The following is a 20,118-nucleotide window of genomic DNA, read 5'->3' as shown; positions in this document are numbered from 1 at the left end:
ATAAAAAAACCCCTTTAAAGATATGTATTGTAAAATTCCAGAAGACACTAAGTGAACATGGTGAACGTTTAAATAATCAATATCATGAGACTACCCCAGTTGATTATTTACTGCAGGTTTTCTGAAATGCTCTATTTAAATATGCATATGTGGCATTATGTAATGCTCACATTTGGTGAATTCAGTTGAAATCTACGGTAAATAAATGTGTATTTTAACTGTTTTCTGTGTTGTGATGTTTCTGAAAGAAGACATCTGGTTTGTGTTTGTGTATCGCTTTAGAATTCAAAATGTAAATGTAAAAAAGAAAAGAAATGTAAATACAAACACAGATATGTCACCGCTCCCCCCCCCCCCCCCCGCCCCCCCACACACACATATATATATATATATATATATATATATACACGTCTGTCCTACTGAAGCTGACCAGAGTGACAGTAGTTCTGCACTAGTCAGGCTTCTGACTCGGAGAACGTTGAGTCTACGTCATCATCGTAACTTTTATAATCAGTGTTTGGATCTCCATTTGAAAGGATCACATCAAATGTGTTTAATGATTAGCGAATCCATGTCACTGGTCGTTGTGTGGGGAAACACGCCGTTCACATTTCAACAAACGAACAATGCACGTTCCACCTTCATGGAACAACTCAAGCTTCGCTAACGAGCTTCTTTATGAACTGTTGAAGTGCCTCCAGCGATCCTTTAAGCATCAGACTGAGATGACTCATTTGTTTTTAGTATGCTCAAAGACTTTCATACAAATTTCAGCACATCAATTAGAGTGGAAAATTGCACAATAATATAATTTCATGCAAACATCTCTCCCTCTCTGTTTTCTTTAAAGACTTATTTTTGTCATGTGTGTTGACCTGAGATGCCAACACAAGAAGATGCTTTGGTGTTTCTTCTTTACAGCTCGGAAACAGCTTTTATTTATTCCAGAATCTCCCGACAACAGGCAGAAAGAAAAGTTCCGGAGCTACAAATCACAATGTGGACACCATGTATCCGTTTGGATGGATGGGGGGAGTGAGTCTCCCTTCCATGCCCCATGATGCTTCCAAACCCTAATCTGGACTGCAGATGCAAATAGTGTAAAAAACGTCCCTACCAAACATTTGCATTTAAACAAATAGATAAAGGTCATTTTGAAAAGCTGCCTCCTGATGACTGCAGTGTGAGGTGGCATGTTCCATGTGTCCCTGCCCTCCTGTCAGCGTAGTTAAAGCTCCCCATCGTGGCACGCCACTCAGTATGGTGCTGCACGCTGGGATTCAGCTACTGTAGGCAAATAGAGCAGCGGGAGAACACAGAGGCCTTTCTGTGTGTGTGTGTGTGTCTGTGTGTGTGTGTGTGTGTGTGTGTGTGTCAGACGGCTCAACAGCATCATGGACACAGGTAAGACACATTCATTCATATACACACTGACAGCTGCTTCAATACTACTGTTATGAATGCTCTACATGGAACATTTGGTCAGATTATGTTTCTCTTATTTAGGAGAGTGCATTGGTAGAAATTGACTGGGATATTTGTGTGTGTGTGTGTGTGTGTGTGTGTGTGTGTGTGTGTGTGTGTGTGTGTGTGTGTGTGTGTGTGTGTGTGTGTGTGTGTGTGTGTGTGTGTGTGTGTGATAATGTTTGTATTCCATCTCTCATTCGATGATAGTTTCCTCTCCTGATACTGCTAATAAATAAGTCAATTTGAGGAGGATATAAGGAACAGTCAGCAGCAAATGCCCTCAAATTTATATAAATCTGTGTATGATATTTGAAAGAGCCCTTTAACATCATCTCTGCTAATTAATGAGTTTCATATTGTAATGTACAGTAGCTCAAGAACAGTGTAGAGAGCTTCATGGAATGGATTTCCATGGCGATCAGCTGCATCCAAGCCTACTTTTATATATATATTGTATACATATATATATATGTATATGTATATATATATATATATATATAGCTCTCTACACTGTTCTTGAGCTAATCTGAAGGCCACATGAAGTTTGGAGGTCTGTAGTGATTGACTCTGCAGAAAGTTGGTGACCTCTGCCCACTATGTGCCTCAGCATCCGCTGACCCCGCTCCGTCATTTTACGTGGTCTACCACTTATTCGCTGAGTTGCTGTCGTTCCCAATCACTTCCACTTTGTTCTAATCCCACTGACAGTTGACTGTGGAATATAAGGGAGCGAGGACATTTCACGACTGGACTTGTTGCACAGGTGGCATCCTATCACAGTACCAATGTTTGTAGAAACAGTCTATATTTATGGATTAATACCTGATAGGATGGTGTTTAGAGTGTGCATAGTTATGTTGTATCTCTACTGTATATGTTTTAACTTAATCCAACAAACATTTCCTATTTCCAAGAATGTCATTTGTTGAGTAAAGTTGGGGCTTATCTAAAATATCCATTCAAAAAGGTGACATCTTTTACATAATGTTTTTTTGCATGCATGCAATTCCCGTTTGCATAAATAAAGTTTGCATTTTCATTGAGTTAATCCATATGCTTCCCAGGAATGCCCCTGAATCACACCAGCACACTTTACAGATTTGTAATTTTGTCCCAGCTGCTTCTGCAGTATGATTTCTCATCGTTACTGAACTGCATGTAACACCCTCCAGTCTCCTCACTGTGGCCTGTGTTTCCTGGTGGTCCTAGTAAATACTCTCATTTTCCGCCATTTGCATCGACCAAACCAATTGTAATTTCCATGACATTTACACACCGATCCCAAGGAGTCATTGGGGTGTATGAATAAAACTGTGAAACATTCAAATGAACACACATTTGTGGGGATAGATGAAAATGTGTGTGACGTTGTGTTACCAGTCAAACTGTCTCTGCATTTGTGTCACATGTGGATGTTTTTCTGCTCTGTCCAGAATATTCTAAGAGGGTGTACCAAGGTGTCCGAGTCAAGCACACAGTGAAAGACCTGCTGGCGGAGAAGCGGTCCCGACAGACCAGCGGGCCCAGATACAGCGTAAGCACAACCTCCTCTCAGCCGCTCGCCTTTTGTCCTGTCTGTCCCCACTTCATTTTTCTCCCAAACCAAACAGTGCAGCCACAGTTGACATTCTGTTGGTGGCACAATTAAAAGGTCGCCTTGAAAGAAATCCTCTCCTTGTTTACATTTTGGCTTGTTTTGTGGACTGATGGTTGTTCCATTGACCACCTGCCCCCCCCCCCCCCCCCCCCCCATCCACTGTCTCTCGTCCCCTCGAGTGCTCGCAAAGCCAATCTGTAAATATCTGAGCATGATGTGTGCAGAGAGAGACACAAAGCGCACAGCCTCATCCTGACCTCACAAAAGAACACTGACACAATGCTTGCAATGGCAATGGCCATGATCCCCCCCCCCCCCCCCCCAGACAAAAAAAAGCTCCCCTGAGGTGAAGGTGGTGGGAAGATTGAGGTGAACTGGTAGTATAGAGAGGCAGAAAAAGGGCAGTCAAGGAGGCTGCCTATGCAAAGTTTGATTAACGCACACCTGCCAGCCGACATTGTCCTCCGCCGGGTTCAGGCCGCAGACAAGCCTCCTATTGTTGTCTCAGAGACGCACGGCAGCAACGCTCGCACTCTCAAACACCCGGTCAGAGAAATACATTTCTGCTTTAGAGGTCTGCATGCACAAGCAAGACTGGCTTTTCATTTGCCACAAACCGCCTGTCAAAAGGATTTCCAGGACAGTTATGCACTGTTTGTTTGCTGTTTAGCGCTGGCTTGTCCACTATAGACATGCAGGACGACTAATCGGGGGATTGTTTGAGAGACGGAGGAGAGAATACCAGCAGATGCAACAAAGGAATGACAAATAAAGTCAACCTTCTCCATCCTTCGCATGAAATGTGTATCTGTATTTAGAGTTGTGTAACTTCATTGTATGCAGCGAAAAGGACACAACCACCAGACCTGCAGGTCTTAGTGGGAGGACAGTAGGACATCAGTCCACGTGGGAGGATAGTAGGACATTAGGACATCAGTCAGAGTGGGAGGACAGTAGGACATTAGGACATCAGTCAGAGTGGGAGGACAGTAGGACATCAGTCCGAGTGGGAGGATAGTAGGACAGTAGGACATCAGTCCGAGTGGGAGGACAGTAGAACATTAGGACATCAGTCCGAGAGGGAGGACAGTAGGACATTAGGACATCAGTCCGAGTGGGAGGATAGTAGGACATTAGGACATCAGTCAGAGTGGGAGGACAGTAGGACATCAGTCCAAGTGGGAGGACAGTAGGACATTAGGACATCAGTCAGAGTGGGAGGACAGTAGGACATCAGTCAGAGTGGGAGGATAGTAGGACATTAGGACATCAGTCAGAGTGGGAGGACAGTAGGACATTAGAACATCAGTCAGAGTGGGAGGATAGTAGGACATTAGGACATCAGTCCGAGTGGGAGGACAGTAGGACAGTAGGACATCAGTCAGAGTGGGAGGATAGTAGGACATTAGGACATCAGTCAGAGTGGGAGGACAGTAGGACATCAGTCCGAGTGGGAGGATAGTAGGACAGTAGGACATCAGTCCGAGTGGGAGGACAGTAGAACATTAGGACATCAGTCCGAGAGGGAGGACAGTAGGACATTAGGACATCAGTCCGAGTGGGAGGATAGTAGGACATTAGGACATCAGTCAGAGTGGGAGGACAGTAGGACATCAGTCCAAGTGGGAGGACAGTAGGACATTAGGACATCAGTCAGAGTGGGAGGACAGTAGGACATCAGTCAGAGTGGGAGGATAGTAGGACATTAGGACATAAGTCAGAGTGGGAGGACAGTAGGACATCAGTCCAAGTGGGAGGACAGTAGGACATCAGTCCAAGTGGGAGGACAGTAGGACATCAGTCAGAGTGGGAGGACAGTAGGACATCAGTCCAAGTGGGAGGACAGTAGGACATTAGGACATCAGTCAGAGTGGGAGGAATGTAGGACATCAGTCTGAGTTGGAGGACAGTAGGACATTAGGACATCAGTCTGAGTGGGAGGACAGTAGGACATTAGGACATCAGTCAGAGTGGGAAAACAGTAGGACATCAGTCCAAGTGGGAGGACAGTAGGACATTAGGACATCAGTCTGAGTGGGAGGACAGTAGGACATCGGTCTGAGTGGGAGGACAGTAGGACATTAGGACATCAGTCTGAGTGGGAGGACAGTAGGACATTAGGACATCAGTCAGAGTGGGAGGACAGTAGGACATCGGTCTGAGTGGGAGGACAGTAGGACATTAGGACATCAGTCTGAGTGGGAGGACAGTAGGACATCAGTCCAAGTGGGAGGACAGTAGGACATCAGTCAGAGTGGGAGGACAGTAGGACATCAGTCCAAGTGGGAGGACAGTAGGACATCAGTCCGAGTGGGAGGACAGTAGGACAGTAGGACATCAGTCAGAGTGGGAGGACAGTAGGACATTAGGACATCAGTCAGAGTGGGAGGACAGTAGGACATCGGTCTGAGTGGGAGGACAGTAGGACATTAGGACATCAGTCTGAGTGGGAGGACAGTAGGACATTAGGACATCAGTCAGAGTGGGAGGACAGTAGGACATTAGGACATCAGTCAGAGTGGGAGGACAGTAGGACATCGGTCTGAGTTGGAGGACAGTAGGACATTAGGACATCAGTCTGAGTGGGAGGACAGTAGGACATTAGGACATCAGTCAGAGTGGGAGGACAGTAGGACATCAGTCCAAGTGGGAGGACAGTAGGACATTAGGACATCAGTCTGAGTGGGAGGACAGTAGGACATCGGTCTGAGTGGGAGGACAGTAGGACATTAGGACATCAGTCTGAGTGGGAGGACAGTAGGACATTGGTCTGAGTGGGAGGACAGTAGGACATTAGGACATCAGTCAGAGTGGGAGGACAGTAGGACATCAGTCCAAGTGGGAGGACAGTAGGACATTAGGACATCAGTCTGAGTGGGAGGACAGTAGGACATCGGTCTGAGTGGGAGGACAGTAGGACATTAGGACATCAGTCTGAGTGGGAGGACAGTAGGACATCGGTCTGAGTGGGAGGACAGTAGGACATTAGGACATCAGTCTGAGTGGGAGGACAGTAGGACATCGGTCTGAGTGGGAGGACAGTAGGACATTAGGACATCAGTCTGAGTGGGAGGACAGTAGGACATCGGTCTGAGTGGGAGGACAGTAGGACATTAGGACATCAGTCAGAGTGGGAGGACAGTAGGACATCGGTCTGAGTGGGAGGACAGTAGGACATTAGGACATCAGTCTGAGTGGGAGGACAGTAGGACATCAGTCTGAGTGGGAGGACAGTAGGACATCAGTCTGAGTGGATGTCCAAATCTTTGGTAGGAACTTGTGAGAAGTACAAACAGGGAAGAGAGGTCAGAAAGTACTGCTCGATGGACTAACACATTACTGAGGTTCTTTTCATGCTAATTATTGACAATATGAAAACATAATTCATGTCTGATCGTCATCACAGGGTACTGAGGAGAGTACTGACGTCATTAATTGAGCTCGTAATAAAAGCAGACGACATTGTGACATTGCCCTGACTCCCAACATGCGGAGGCAGCAACATGTTGAAGGTCAGCGAGGTCACGGCTGAGACAACAGCACTAATTCGAACAAACTCTTGGACTCTTGTAATATTTCTCAACTCAAAATGATGGAAGCTTAATGACATTCAAACCTTCTCTTACAAATGCAAAATTAAAAATAGCAGCTGACATTGCATTGATGCCTTTAAAAGTGTCATTTTAAATGTAAACCATCCCACTTAAAGGGACAGCGTGGAGGGTTTGGTGGCATCTAGTGGTGAGGTTGCAGATTGCAACTGACTGATTCCTCCTCGGCTCGTGCCTCCCGTTCCAAGATGGCGGTAACACCGTTCGCCTCGCTCACAAAATGCATCGTCATGATAAGGTTCACGAGAGTGTCGGAGAACCACGGTGGGCTTCACATGACGTAAACACGCAGGGCGCCGTTCTTCAGCCAGTGTTGGGTTTGTCCATTCTGGGCTCCTGTAGAAACATGGCAGTGCAACATGAAGGGCTCATTCTCAGTAAACTAAACACTGATTAAAAACATAGTTATGTTAATGATATTCCATTTCTGCGAATGGATCCCCCGTTATCCTACACACTGGCCCACATTTTGATGAATGAAGAATCGATATCTATAAGAAACTCACTCTGAGTAAAAATTGTTAACTGTTAAGCAGGTATCCTTTTCACTGCAATGTTAATTGTATGTTAACAAATGAGACACAGTAACTAAAGGCCTCCGTGTCCTGAAGTTACCCACCGCCACCCTTCGTCTGTGGGAATGAAAGGCCATTGAACTGTGACCACAGAGTCGTCGTCTCCTGTTCGAACACGAGAGTCGCCGTGGAAACACAAAGCGCTTCCATCGTCTCACTGCTGCTCTCTTCTCCGCCGCTCTAGCTGCTTTGCCCAAACTTGCCACTGTTACATAATCAGTCTCCGACTGAGAGGAATAAAGGTGTGTGATCATGCAGAGAACTCAAGTGACATTTTATTTTAAAGATCCAATATTTCACTGATAATCAATAAAACGTTGCTCTCGATAGGGAAATAGTGCTGTATCAATTTTCAAATACTAGAAGATGATAGATATGTGGGAGTTAAAGGAATATATATATTATTAATAATTCATTTTTTTATACATTATTTGGGAATTTTACAGACGTCAGTGTGTAACACAGTGGGAATGTAAGAATATGAAGAGTGTTTTGCATTAGAAGGAAGAACTTTCCTGTGAAATAATGCTAATAATAATCCATCATCATTAGCCCCCCCCCCCCCCCCCCCCCCCACACACACACAGACACACACAATGTCTGTCTGAGCCCCGGTGAGCTGCTTTACATACGCAGCCTTCAGAGATGTACTGAGCCGTACCCGGGCCACATGAGGAAGTCTTGGCACTGGCAAATCACATTCAAATTCAAGCCTCAAAATTTGCTTGCCTCCCAGCCAACACAGGCTTAATATCAACTCTTTCATGTTGGCGATATGCAAACAAGAGAGCCTGTCAAACCCTGCCTATGTCTCTGTGCTGCATGTCTCTGCACTCTGCACCAACCGGGATCTGCTTTCACAACACAAACATGCACACAATGAACTTGCAATCATTAGTCTTTTTTATTATTATTTATATAGCCCCAAGTCACAAATTGGCCTCAGAGGGTTTTACTTCTGTACAGCGTACAACATCGTCTGTCCCGGGACCCTCCATCAGATAAGGGAAAACTCCCTAAAAAACCCCTTTAAACAGGAACCAAAGGAGGAGACCTCAGGGACACTGAGGAGGATCAGAGATGTCAGAATAAACAACACAAATGACAGAAATAACACATGTGATCAGAGCAGTAACAGGACTGGCAGAAACAGCAGATAGCACAAGTAGTAGCATAGTAATAAGAGACATCAAAGTAATACTATGTCAAATATATGATCAAATATGAGGAGATGAAGAAGCAAGGACAAGTAGACCAGTAACACAGTAAACTCAACTGGTCAGTACCAAAGATATGAGAGCAGGAACATCAGCTTCAGCCTTCAAACCCAAACGTCCAATCAGGGTCCAACATTAGCACGTCATGGTTTCTGTTTTGTTTTTCACTAAAAGGAATGTGTGTCTTATCCGTAGCAAGTAAAACGATTTAATACTAAATGAAAAGTGATTCCTGGATGTTTTAGTAACATTTTACGTGTTTGAAGCAATTATTTTGGCAGTTATGATGAAATGTTCACATTGTCCCATGCCTAGACCTGAAAGATACCACGACCTTGGCACGGTTTTGCTTTTGTTACCGAAGAGGCCACCAATCCACACCGGTCTTGGAACAGATCCCGAATCATCAGCCCTCCGGCCTCCTGGCTCCGCCTGCTCCTCTCTGATGAAAGCCTGAATGTTTCCTTGTGTTTTAACTTGCCTAATCTTCCACATGATACAGTTCAAATAGGACAAATCAACAGTTTGTCTAAAATGACATCCAATACATTAAACTGTGAAGTCTGGGGTTTAAATAAATCCACAATCCAACGGGTGACATCACCGTGACAACGCCCTATTCTCATTTAAAGTCTGTGGCGACAGCCTGTTTGCTCATGATTCAAACCAGCAAAGTTTGATTCCCAACTCTCAAGATCTGTCACCTGCAAAAGAACGAATCAATGTCCTCCATTCTCCCTCCTTTCCTTCACACGTCACTGATATGTGATCAAGTCTCATTTCTCTGCCACAGGGAGGATCCACCTCTCCGCCCTCCTTCGTCCAGATGCCAGGTGAGAAACTCCATATATATGTATATATATATATGCCTATATGCCTGCAAGACAAAGCTGTCAGTGCAAGCTCAAACAGCACTCTCATTATTCCCATCATGAATACTTGAGGAACCCATCTGCCTTTGACTCAGTTGTCAGTTGTCTGCACATTTGAAGAATGTGAGCTTTCTAGAGTCTGCGGTCACACAGAGCAGCCGTGATGAAGATGAGGATTTCATGCTTCATATTGTTCCCTCTGCAGGGTCTCACATGCTGCCCAGCTACTACGGCATGAGGCGTCCCTTCATCTCAGACTCAGACTTCTGCCAGTCCACCAAGCAGTTCTCCCCCGATGTGTATTCGCCCAGTCTGGGTGGTAAACCTCTGGGCTGCGAGCCCTCCTCCATGAGCAGCTACTCCTCCTTCATTGACAGCTACTACCCAGAGACCTTCGGTGATTACCGCAGCGCCGCCGCCTTCTCCAGCTCCGGAGGGTCCTTCCTGCCGCCGTCGGCCCTCTCGTCCCTGCTGCCTGCCTACGGCGGGGAGTCCTCGCATTTATTTCTGGTAGGGTGGAGGCCTGTGATGAGAGATAAACCGTTCATATTCCTAATCCTCCTAAAACCAAACACCCGTTTCATTGTCCCTTTCTTCAGTCTATAGTTTAAAGATGGACTTAACAAAGGGTGAACCTGTCCGTTAAACCTAGTGCATGCTGGGAAAGGTTTTTAACAACACCTTACGGCTGAAGTGCCTTCAATTGTCATTCTCTCTGCTGGCCACCAGGGGGCGACTCCTCTCTGTGTGTATGAAAGCTCACTTTATTTATGTTGTGCTTTAATGTATTTTTACTGTCATTTTACTGTGACTATTTTTTATGAAGTGATATTTTTTTACTCAACTGTTCTTTATTTCTATTGATCGATTTTACACTGACAGGTCACTACTACGGTGATGTACTGGAAATTGTCCATGTTTTCGTCTTACTAGAAGACAGTTCTGATGTGAGCAGTGTCTGATGACCGATGCGTCCTTTGGACCGTAGAGGTCTGAGTGATTTGATTTGTCCTCCTCTGTTGTCTTCCCGCCTCCTCAGAGAGACTCATGGGAGCAGTCAGTTCCAGAGCCGGTATCCGGGGTGGAGGCTCTCTGTCCAGACAGCCTGACCTCCGTCAGCGTCCCACCCTCCATGCCCAGCCCTGAACCTCCAGGGAGCCCCTCCCAGTACCGCTCCCCCAGCCGAGGCTCCTCCATGGGTCCGGTCCCCAGCAGCCAGCCCTACACCCTGCACCCTCTGGAGGAAGCCCACTACCACCCGTTAACCAGCAGCAGCCCTTACCCGGTCTCCTCCAGCTCCTTCCCCTGCCCGTCCTACATGAGCACGCCCATCAGCGACCTGGTGTCCAAGATGGTGACCGAAGAGGAAGCCGACAGCCAAGCCAGCCTCCCCCCCAGCGGCGAGGCTCACTCCTCCTGGGCCAAAGAGGACGGAGTGAGCTCCTGGTCGCCCTACGAGATCCGGAGGGCCTACTGACCGGAGAACCCCGTTCTCAGACAATGAAACAATGAACTCAACAAGCACTTGGCAATGCAGAGAAAACGTACTCAGGTTTCATTGGACAATTCAGTGCATTGGCAAAGAGAGGATTCAGGTTGTGATATGTTGGTGTGGTGACCTATGTTGACCCATATTCAGCATGATCTAATGAGAAACTCATACTTATTTGTAAAAAAAAAAAAAAGAAGAAGAATTAAAAAAACACATCATATGCCTTAAAAGTAAAAAGAAAACACAATCAAATGTAATGTTTTATGTTGATACAATACTGTGTGTGAACCACTTTCATAATGATATGAAGTTAACATGTTACATGCTGAAGACGCTTAAACCTACAGTCTCACAGCCCAGAGGTTCTCATGGAGACTAACTCATTTGAAGACATATAAATGAGGATTGAGTCAAATATGTACGGGACAGACGTCCACATATTTGTGTTCATGTGAAAATAAACATACACAAAGAATTTCAAAATGGCGTGAGGCTGATCTTCAGGGTTTTTATTGCCACGTGGGGGTTAACTGTGACACCTCAACCTGTACAAACGGTGACAAAGAAACACTTCCACACGTTTTGTTCTGCAAGATACTCAACTCCACTTTTAGGACTTTTCAAGTTTAAATACAATCAGCAGGAGTAAAAAGCTAACGTGTCTTCCCCGTTGCTATGGTGACCTCAAACTATACCACAGTGTTTTTGTTGGATTTTGCTGTGATGCTACAAAACATACGTTCACTCTTTGAGAGACTTCAAAATCCCAACCAGTCCTCCTTTAGAGCCTTGTTTGCACGCACCTTTATTAGAACTACAACCAGTGAAGAAGTCCAGCTAGTAACCAGTTAAAAGCAACACACATGGTCTTCTTCCATTCTCTTGTGTTGAACAAGTGTTACTGTCATGTTAACTTTTAGACACATTAAAGCTGCATGCTTAGAACCTGATGATGTAAATGTGTCTTAAAGTGATAGCGTATCTAATTCCTCTCCATTAGAGAAGCTGCAGGTCTAAAGAATGGACTTTAATTACACCAGTTACTGTCCTGTAGATTGGTTCAATCAGAGTGGGATTCTGCTCAGTAATGTTTCTGTCATAAAGTATACAGTAGAATAAACCAAGACTGGTTTTAAAGGTCACAGTGAAATCGGACAACATCAGTATGAACTTTACACAAATAACTGTAGTTTGGATGTATTTATTCTGTTTTTATTCCAGCAAAAATGAGGAAACAGTGTCTGTAGAAAAAAAAAAAAAAAAAAAAGACAAATAGGTTTTACAGAAATGCTTCTTTCTAAAGTAGATTCTTTCTACAGACTGTGATGCTATAATCCTAAACTCTATGTATACCCTTTCATCACTATCAGATTATTCTGGAAATAAAGGGGGCTTGGGAACAAGGGTAGGGTAGCTCCCGCCCCCTAAAATAGGCCTAACAACGTCACTGTACATAGCTGGATGAATGGTCACAATCACCATGAGAATGAGTAATGCTTCAGGGATCACTATTACATACTCAGCTGTACCTCTACATAGAGAGAAGGACACTTAGATTTGGTAATGTTTTGCTGCCATGCAAGTTAAAAAAGACAAAAGACAGAACAAACAGACTCTTGAATGCTTCCTAAAGTTAAGTGAGGTTCTGACTCCATCGTGTGTTGGGAATCCTGCAGGACGTGTCAGGGCTTAATACATTTCAACATCAAAGTAAATGTGTATTAAGCATTAAATTATATTAAAGTGGTTTATAATGTTGTGACTTTTATGAAATACAGATAAAAGGTGCACCCTTCCATATATCTTCATACCTGCTGTGTTATATAATTTAATAAATCATTGCTGTATCGGCACTTGTCCGACACAATTCTTCTTTTTCATCAGGTTCAGATTAGTTTCAACTGAAATATGAACAGGAGGCCTAACACCTGATGTTGAGTTTATGTGGACATTTCAATGAGCTGAATTTCTCAAGGAAAACGTTCCCTTGCATTAAGGATTTTGGAAGGATTGTATTGATGTTTCAAAGTAAGGGCAAATACTGGCTGGAAAGGCTTTCTACTGTATATACCGCTGTTTTTCTACAGCACGTGTCCAAACACGTGTTTGAACGAGCTGTTGGGCTTTTTAGGGGATGCAGATTGTTGTAAATATGAGCAAAAAACGTAAATCACTCAATTCACCTCGTTAAACGTGTAGAAGTAAATGTATGTTGCAGCAAACAGGTGAGCTGCGAGAAGACGTTCCGACTCGTGGCCACTAGGGGGAGCGCCAACATCACCGCCGCGCTGCACCGAGGAGGAGGAACACACGAGGGAGAGAAGAGGACGGAGAAGAAGAGCTGGTTATGATGAAGAGATGAACTTCATGACAGAGTGCTAGTCATAAGTCATACAGTCATATTAGTCAAAACCTCACATGTGCTTTATAGAGAAGGGATATACTACTACTACTACTACTACTACTACTACTAGCGCTGTTGCTGCTATTAATAGTCATATTCTAGTTGTATAAATAATAATTACAATAGTCATAATTATTAGGCCTATGATAATCATTATAGGACTAATAATGGATCGTGTTTGACCAGTTAGAGAGACACGTGTTCCCCAGATGTTTGCAGCTGGCTACATAGGACATAATCAGTGTACATTAAGTTGGTTCTTGTTTGTAATAATTTAGCTACTCATAATGTGTCTCATATCAAATAAAAACATGAGTAACTAAAGTCCATACAGCCACATTCCCAGGCTGGTGTGGACATATTGTTGCCATCTGATACTCAACAGGAGTTCTGAAAGCAAACTTCTATTTAAATATCTATTTTAAATATTTGTTTGGATTTGAGACCTGAACATGACTGACATACCTGATTGTGTAATATATTGTGTTGTCTCTTCGTATTGTACTGTATTGATTTATTTCCTGTCTCTTCTAATTGTATATTTTATTTGTATTATTATTACTTTATTAGTGACTACAGATACAAATGAGCAGTTTTGCTATAATCTGTTTTTTCGATGTTCATTAATGTGCACTGTCCCTATCCAAAAATAAAGCATGTATTATTATGATTATGATTATGATTCCTATCTGTAATCATGTGAGGTGAATGTGGATGAAGGTGATCTGCTTGTGATTTAAGAAGGTGGATCATGACTGTGAAGTGTGGGACATGTTGATCATTCTGTAATAAGTGTATAAATGCTGATAGAGGGGGAGCAGCGCGGTGCCGGTGGCTCTGTCCCGCAGCCTTCAGCAGGTGAGCTCACTCACAACACTTGCTGGAGGAGCTCGAGGCCTGCGATGCCAAAGATGGCTACTGCCCTTTGCCACGCCCACTTCTTTGCCACATTTATGTCTTTTTCTCTGAAATAAAGCTTAAAGATATGTTTGGGTATATTGTCGGCGTGCAGACTGGCCTCAGCAAACGTGTGGCGGCCGATGTGACGTGATGGTCGAAGTTAAAAGTTGCGCACCGGAGCACTTAGACCTGTAGTGCTTAATGAGGGGGTGTGATGCTGTGATATTGCAAAAGGAAGATAAAATTAATAAAAGTATGCTTTCTTTTTGGTCAAAGTGTGAAATAATATTATATTACATTAAAGTAGAGCCTATACAATGTCCATGCGTAGTGATTTTTATTGAAAAATCGATATAACTCGGTTGCCTCTGAATATTCAAATTGAAAGTAACGCGCAATCAAATCATTGTCAAATCATTGAGTTCTAGGGGTTTTAAATAGTAGGCATGGAGGGAGAAAATCTCAAACTATTATGTCCCCAGCTATATTACAATATTGTTGTATGCTCTGGCTCTGCTGTAAGACGTTTGTGTTGGAATTTTTGGAGACTTTTGCACAAATTTCGTTCTTGGCCATTTTGTTGAGGCAGAAAAGGACGTTGTGGAGTCCCACAGGTCTTCTCCAGGGATCCTCTCTTCACCTCAGCCATCATGTCTGGTGAGTTTTCACATCCCATTTTCATCTGGAAATCATTTTGTCGCAGTTTGTCCTGTTAGACAAAAAAAAAAAGACAAAAAAAAAGAAAGAAAAGAGAACATGGAGGGAGAATGTTTAGTGACAAGATTAAACGCAGACCTGAGGCATGTGCAGACTGGGGAGGGTTTATTTCCTATGGATGTTCATTTTAATTCAACAGTGAGTAACATGTGAGGAGATGGTGATGGAAGTTAGACTGCAGATGATTAAAGGGGGTATTTTAATGCCACCTGTGTGGCTGCTGGCTGGACCAGGACTCGGCTCTCCTATCCAAACGGTGCAGCGCAGCGTGACCGACGCTGCGGCTGATTCCCTGCGCGGCTCCGCCGGCTGTTTACACGCTCGGACATGCAGATGAGCATTTGCGAGACATTGTTTGTATCATTAAAGATCGATAACTAGTAGAAGTGTGATCTGAGCCGGAGCCGGCGTGTCCGGCTGCGTGTGCGTAACAGCACGTTGTGAGGAAGAAGAGTGGGATGTGTCTGTCCTCTTTAACTATTTGCCACATTTAAAACAAATCACGAAGTAGCATTTAGCCGTATGAATATTTATCAGATGATGTTTCACAGTTATCAAATCGCCTTTTTGCAAACGAGCTGCCACTCCTGATTACATTCAAATACGCCTTTAGGCCTAAATTACGTGTAACCTATGCGACACGTCCCTTTGTGGACTCATTAACCGAGCTTCGCCTATAGGAAGACTACGGCGCGTTCTCCCGGTGGAAACGCCGTCGCATGTCACAGAAAACATACCGGGACTGGGGGCGCGGGGGGTTGAATAAACATCAGATTGGAGCTTGGATGTTTGAATTATAGACAGCGATGAAATCATGATCGGTATCCGCGTCGCGGTGAGCCGGCAGCCCGGCGGCGCGGCTACAGACGCCGCTAACATGGAGGCGAAGCGCGTAACGAGCCGAGCCGTTTTCACGGAGAGTTGCGGCTCTGCTTTCACCCACATGCCCGCTTCACCTAGCCCCCTGTCTTGTAACACTGCGGCTCGGACCGACAACTTTAACGCGTTTCCCCCGAGCAAAGCTTCACGTTCTACGCGGCGATCGATCCGCGGACTCGTTCTTTTGTTGTTGTTGTTTTACGCAGACGCCCCGGGCGCCTTTCTCCCACTTTACCGAGCGATCCCCGCGTACTCCGACCTCTAAACGGTCCGGGTTGGCCATTTCAACATCATCGTGTCGTACATGAGTTCGTGGAAGTAAATATACTTACGGTACCGTGTTGTGTGCCGCGTCCCTTTGTTCCCGTCCGGGCGGCGAGGCAGAGAGCTGCTCGCGGCGCAGAAGGAAGCGCGGAGCCCTGTGTTGCCGTAAAGAGGGCGCTCTGACCGGGAACGCGGAGGGGATCGGGGCTCAGGACACCGGAAGAGTCCGGAGCCTGACCGCCGCTGATAATGCGCGTTTAAAAAGTTGAAAAGCAGGCAACAACACCGTGTAAACTACAGTCAGTCTTTAATAAAACACGTTATAGTCGACATGTCCAACATTCATGAGGGTGCAGGGAGAGGAGAACAACACTGTGATTAATGAACACTTTATTAAGGAGACAGAATAATAATCGCACTTTTATTTTGGGGGATTTGAAGAACACATTGTGGGTTTAAATGAGGGAGGGTGGGGTAGGTGGGTGTGGGGCCGAGAGAGAGGAGCCAGACTCGGCTATTGTCTCCTCCAGTGTTTAGTAAACATGAGGCACGCTGTTCTCTCCACGCAGACAAGCCGCGGGTGTACCAGGGCGTCCGGGTGAAGACCACGGTGAAAGAGCTGCTGCAGAGGCACCGAGCCCGGGAAGCCACCAGCAAAACCGTCAAAACGGTAACCATCCCTCCCCCTCCACCCCCACCCCCCGTCTCTCTCTCCCTCTCTCTCTCTCTCCCCCCCCCCCCCCCCCCTCTCTCTCTCTCTCTCTCTCTCCAACGCACCCGCCTGCGTCTCCACTGGCGGACACAGCCTGAGAATAAATAATAAACGGCTCCTGTTAATCATTACTGACGACCTTTCCAGTAGAAAACACCCAAATGTTTTTTTTTTCAACAAAGCCGTTAATCAAGCGCGCGCGCGCACACACACACACACACACACGCACACACACACACACACACACAGATTTGCATATGAAAAACACCAAATATCGGAACAAAAAAGATGTGAGTCAAAGTGAAATCCGAATGTTGTGAGAAAGTCTTTAATGCATCTCCTCTTCCTCCCTGGCGGACAGATATCCCAGGCATGCTCGGAACTTCACGATCTGTGCGCGGCCACGTTTCCAGGTACGTTCACGCACCAGCAAATATCCAAGTCCACTGCTTCATTAGAAATAAACCTATCTAAGTGTTAGATCAACCTAAACCTGTAGTAACCACGACACATCCAGCCAGAAGCACAACTATGAATCCCATAGTTTAGTCATATGATGGTAAATCCTCAGTGGCTGCAGCGTAGAGAATTCATCCAAAATAGCAAAGTAAAAGAAAACGAGCCTAGCAGTCCTGGGGGTGGACAGCAGCCTGCCATGAAACCAGCAAAATACTCACATGGAAGCCTCAGCCACTCACAAGTCTATGTTATTCTAGTCACCTATTGAAAGCCTAATTCCTAAAGCGCAGGTCCCTTCTTATAAACGAAGGCTACATTCAAATGTGTTGGATGATGTTGTCATGACATCACTGTGAACTTATAGGTCTATTTAAATGGCTTCCTGTGTGTCACCACACAGAGACTACATCTGCATCTTTTCTAGATGCCTCTTATCCATTTATCCGCGGTGGCGGTCTCCATGTACTCGGCTGGGGAAATATTGACAGCTTTTAATTTGAAATGCTGCACATGACCTGAGACCTTTAGTCCGCTTGGTGCGCAGCCGACGTGTTTAGAACAGACACGCACCGCTGAACCCGCAGCCTGGGAAATGACTTGCGCTTTTTATTGCCTTTTTTTTTGGGAGATATTTGATTGTGATTTCTTCCCGCTGAATCCCGCCAGGTCGCTATGCGGACCCTCCTCCCGCCGTCCCCCCAGCGGACGCGAGCAGCTGCGGAGCGCGAGCCTTCCAGCTGGACGCCTCGCGCAACACCCAGATGCTGGAGAGCGCCTTCCACGACATCCAGCAGCAGTTCGGGGACATGATGTTGCCCAGCAACGGCTACAGTTGCAACAACAATAACAACAACAACAACAACACCACCACCACCGGCAGCAGCTACAGCGCGTGCCCGCCCCCCCCTGCCACCTTCCCGCTGCCCTGGTGCCATGGACTCTCCTCTGATGCGGACTACTATGGCCATGGCATGGTAGGTTTCTCCCGCTGACACACCACGCTCCATCAGATACAACAGTATCTGTTATACATGTATAACATGGCAACTATTGCTATCTCTTCGTATTATATTCATTATTATAATGCAATTTAGGCGGCAACAATTGAGAGCAAATCTGTGATGCACACTGATGTCGCTATTTGTAATAAAAGGCAGTTTGGTAATGTTTGCCGAATAGCACCATGTCTCAGTTTACTGGTGTATTAATGGTGTCACAGTAATAATATACATGAATATGTCGTTAATAGAGGTCTGCCTCTTCTTAGCAGAGAGCTGAGTGACTTGTGCATGTTTTTGTGTTGCCTGCAGCAGGTAACTCATCATGTTCTGTTTGACATCAGATCTGCTTGTTTTTGCGTGATAAAATAATACAGTGTATTGCTCATTTCCATATTACCAAAATGAGAATATTGTTCCTCTGAAGCCCTTATTGGATGCTTTGATCAAGCAAAAACAAAGCAGATGTGATGAGAAACCGAACAAGACTAGTTGCAAATAGAGCAAAAACGCTGAAAGCTAAAAAAAACACCACTCACAGGTGCTCCCTGGTGAGCCTGTGTCCTGGTGTCACTTTGACATGAATCCTCATCCGTTCGCTCACGCCGTCTCCTCCTACAGCCTCCCTGCTCCTCACCGGAGTCACTGAAGCTCTGCAACCCCATGGATCACAACAGCTACTCGCCACAGGACTCCTTCTCCTCCTCCTCCTCCTCCTGCTACGACTCGCCCAACAGGATGGAGTCCAGCTACCACGGCTTCACCTCAGAGCACTACCACTATCAGCACTGCAACCTCCAGGACTGTTACTGCTTGTCCCACTGTTGGCCCGAGCAGCAGGAGAGCTTCTCTGGCCCCGGATGTGCACCTTACTGCAGCCCCACAGACTATCCCTACACCTGTCCCGTGGAAGAGAACTATTTGAGGAGGGATTTGCAGATGAACTCTGAAATGTGTTACAACGTTCTATGATGAAACTTGGGCAGGATGGTTTTGTCTTCTGACTGTAAATAGTTCGCTTTGCATCTCACTCTACTGGCTCCTGCTTTGGTGGAAAGGAAATGATGAATGCTGAATGGGCAGAAAGGCCGATATTTTTGTATCAATTACTCGTTTTTTACTAAAAAAATATTTTCATACGTATAACTTGTTGCAGTAGCAAATAAAAATGTATTCAATCAATGTGTTTACTCTTTTATAGGTTGACCTATAGCATTCATTAAACAGACACAGGTCAAAGTAAACATTCATTTGACACACAGGCGCTGCATCAGTAAGTAAGGACTTGGTCACGTTCACCAGCATCTGGTCCAATGAGTTATCTTCCACATCAGGTCCCCCTGGTTTACCGTAAATGCAGAAAACAGCCGACGTGAGGAAGGAGAGTAACAGTAGAGCGCAGGCTAACGTGTCAGGGCTGAACTGGGCTGTAATGCAATACTCTGCACTGATGTGAAGGAATCCTGAAAGATCTGACTGAACTTGCTGGGAGGACGTTCACCGTGACTGAAAGACATGCAAGAGAAGACGTTTCTGATGTTTACTGAGGGGTTCAATATGAATCATGCCAACATGAAGAACTGACTATCATGTATATAACTAATACACCATTTTGGTTAGATGCTTACAAAATATTTTTTTCTGAGATTCATTCAAAAAGAATCCAAACCAACACTTAAGGTAAGGCCAGGGACGTTTATTTATAGAGCACATTTCAGCGACAATTCAATTACAATTCAATTGCAATTCAAAGCACTTTACATTACAACATCAAAACAAATTGGAAAGAAACAGAGTGGAAAAAAACAGAAAAAGCAATAAAATCAGAAAATCCAAGAGAGTAGAAACCAAAACAAATCCCAGAATAAAAGTTACAGCATGAGAAAAGATTGAATAAAAGTCAGAAATGTCTTCAGCTGACCTGCAGGCTTCTGGGAGTTTTATCCAGACATAT

At 45.0% G+C, this 20,118-nt stretch overlaps 2 protein-coding genes across 2 annotated transcripts; both read left to right on the top strand.

Moving 5' to 3' along the window:
- Positions 1-1,197: 1,197 nt before the first annotated feature.
- On the top strand, positions 1,198-11,317 carry pou2af2 (POU class 2 homeobox associating factor 2). The gene is made up of 5 exons (XM_084019340.1): positions 1,198-1,404; positions 2,901-3,001; positions 9,261-9,300; positions 9,545-9,849; positions 10,379-11,317. The coding sequence occupies exons 1-5, from the start codon at positions 1,395-1,397 to the stop codon at positions 10,814-10,816; spliced, it is 894 nt and encodes a 297-aa protein (XP_083875466.1). The 5' UTR covers positions 1,198-1,394; the 3' UTR covers positions 10,817-11,317.
- Positions 11,318-13,579: 2,262 nt separating this feature from the next.
- Positions 13,580-19,346, top strand: linc.pou2af1 (lnc RNA pou2af1). Its single transcript, XM_084019897.1, has 5 exons — positions 13,580-14,792; positions 16,565-16,665; positions 17,069-17,120; positions 17,833-18,140; positions 18,786-19,346. Exons 1-5 carry the CDS (start codon positions 14,786-14,788, stop codon positions 19,134-19,136), a joined length of 819 nt encoding a protein of 272 aa, XP_083876023.1. The 5' UTR covers positions 13,580-14,785; the 3' UTR covers positions 19,137-19,346.
- The last annotated feature ends 772 nt before the right edge of the window (positions 19,347-20,118 follow it).

The sequence above is a fragment of the Eutrigla gurnardus genome, assembly GCF_963514095.1.
Source record: "Eutrigla gurnardus genome assembly, chromosome: 10".
NCBI lineage: Eukaryota > Metazoa > Chordata > Actinopteri > Perciformes > Triglidae > Eutrigla > Eutrigla gurnardus.
This window is presented reverse-complemented; position numbering and strand designations above follow the sequence as displayed.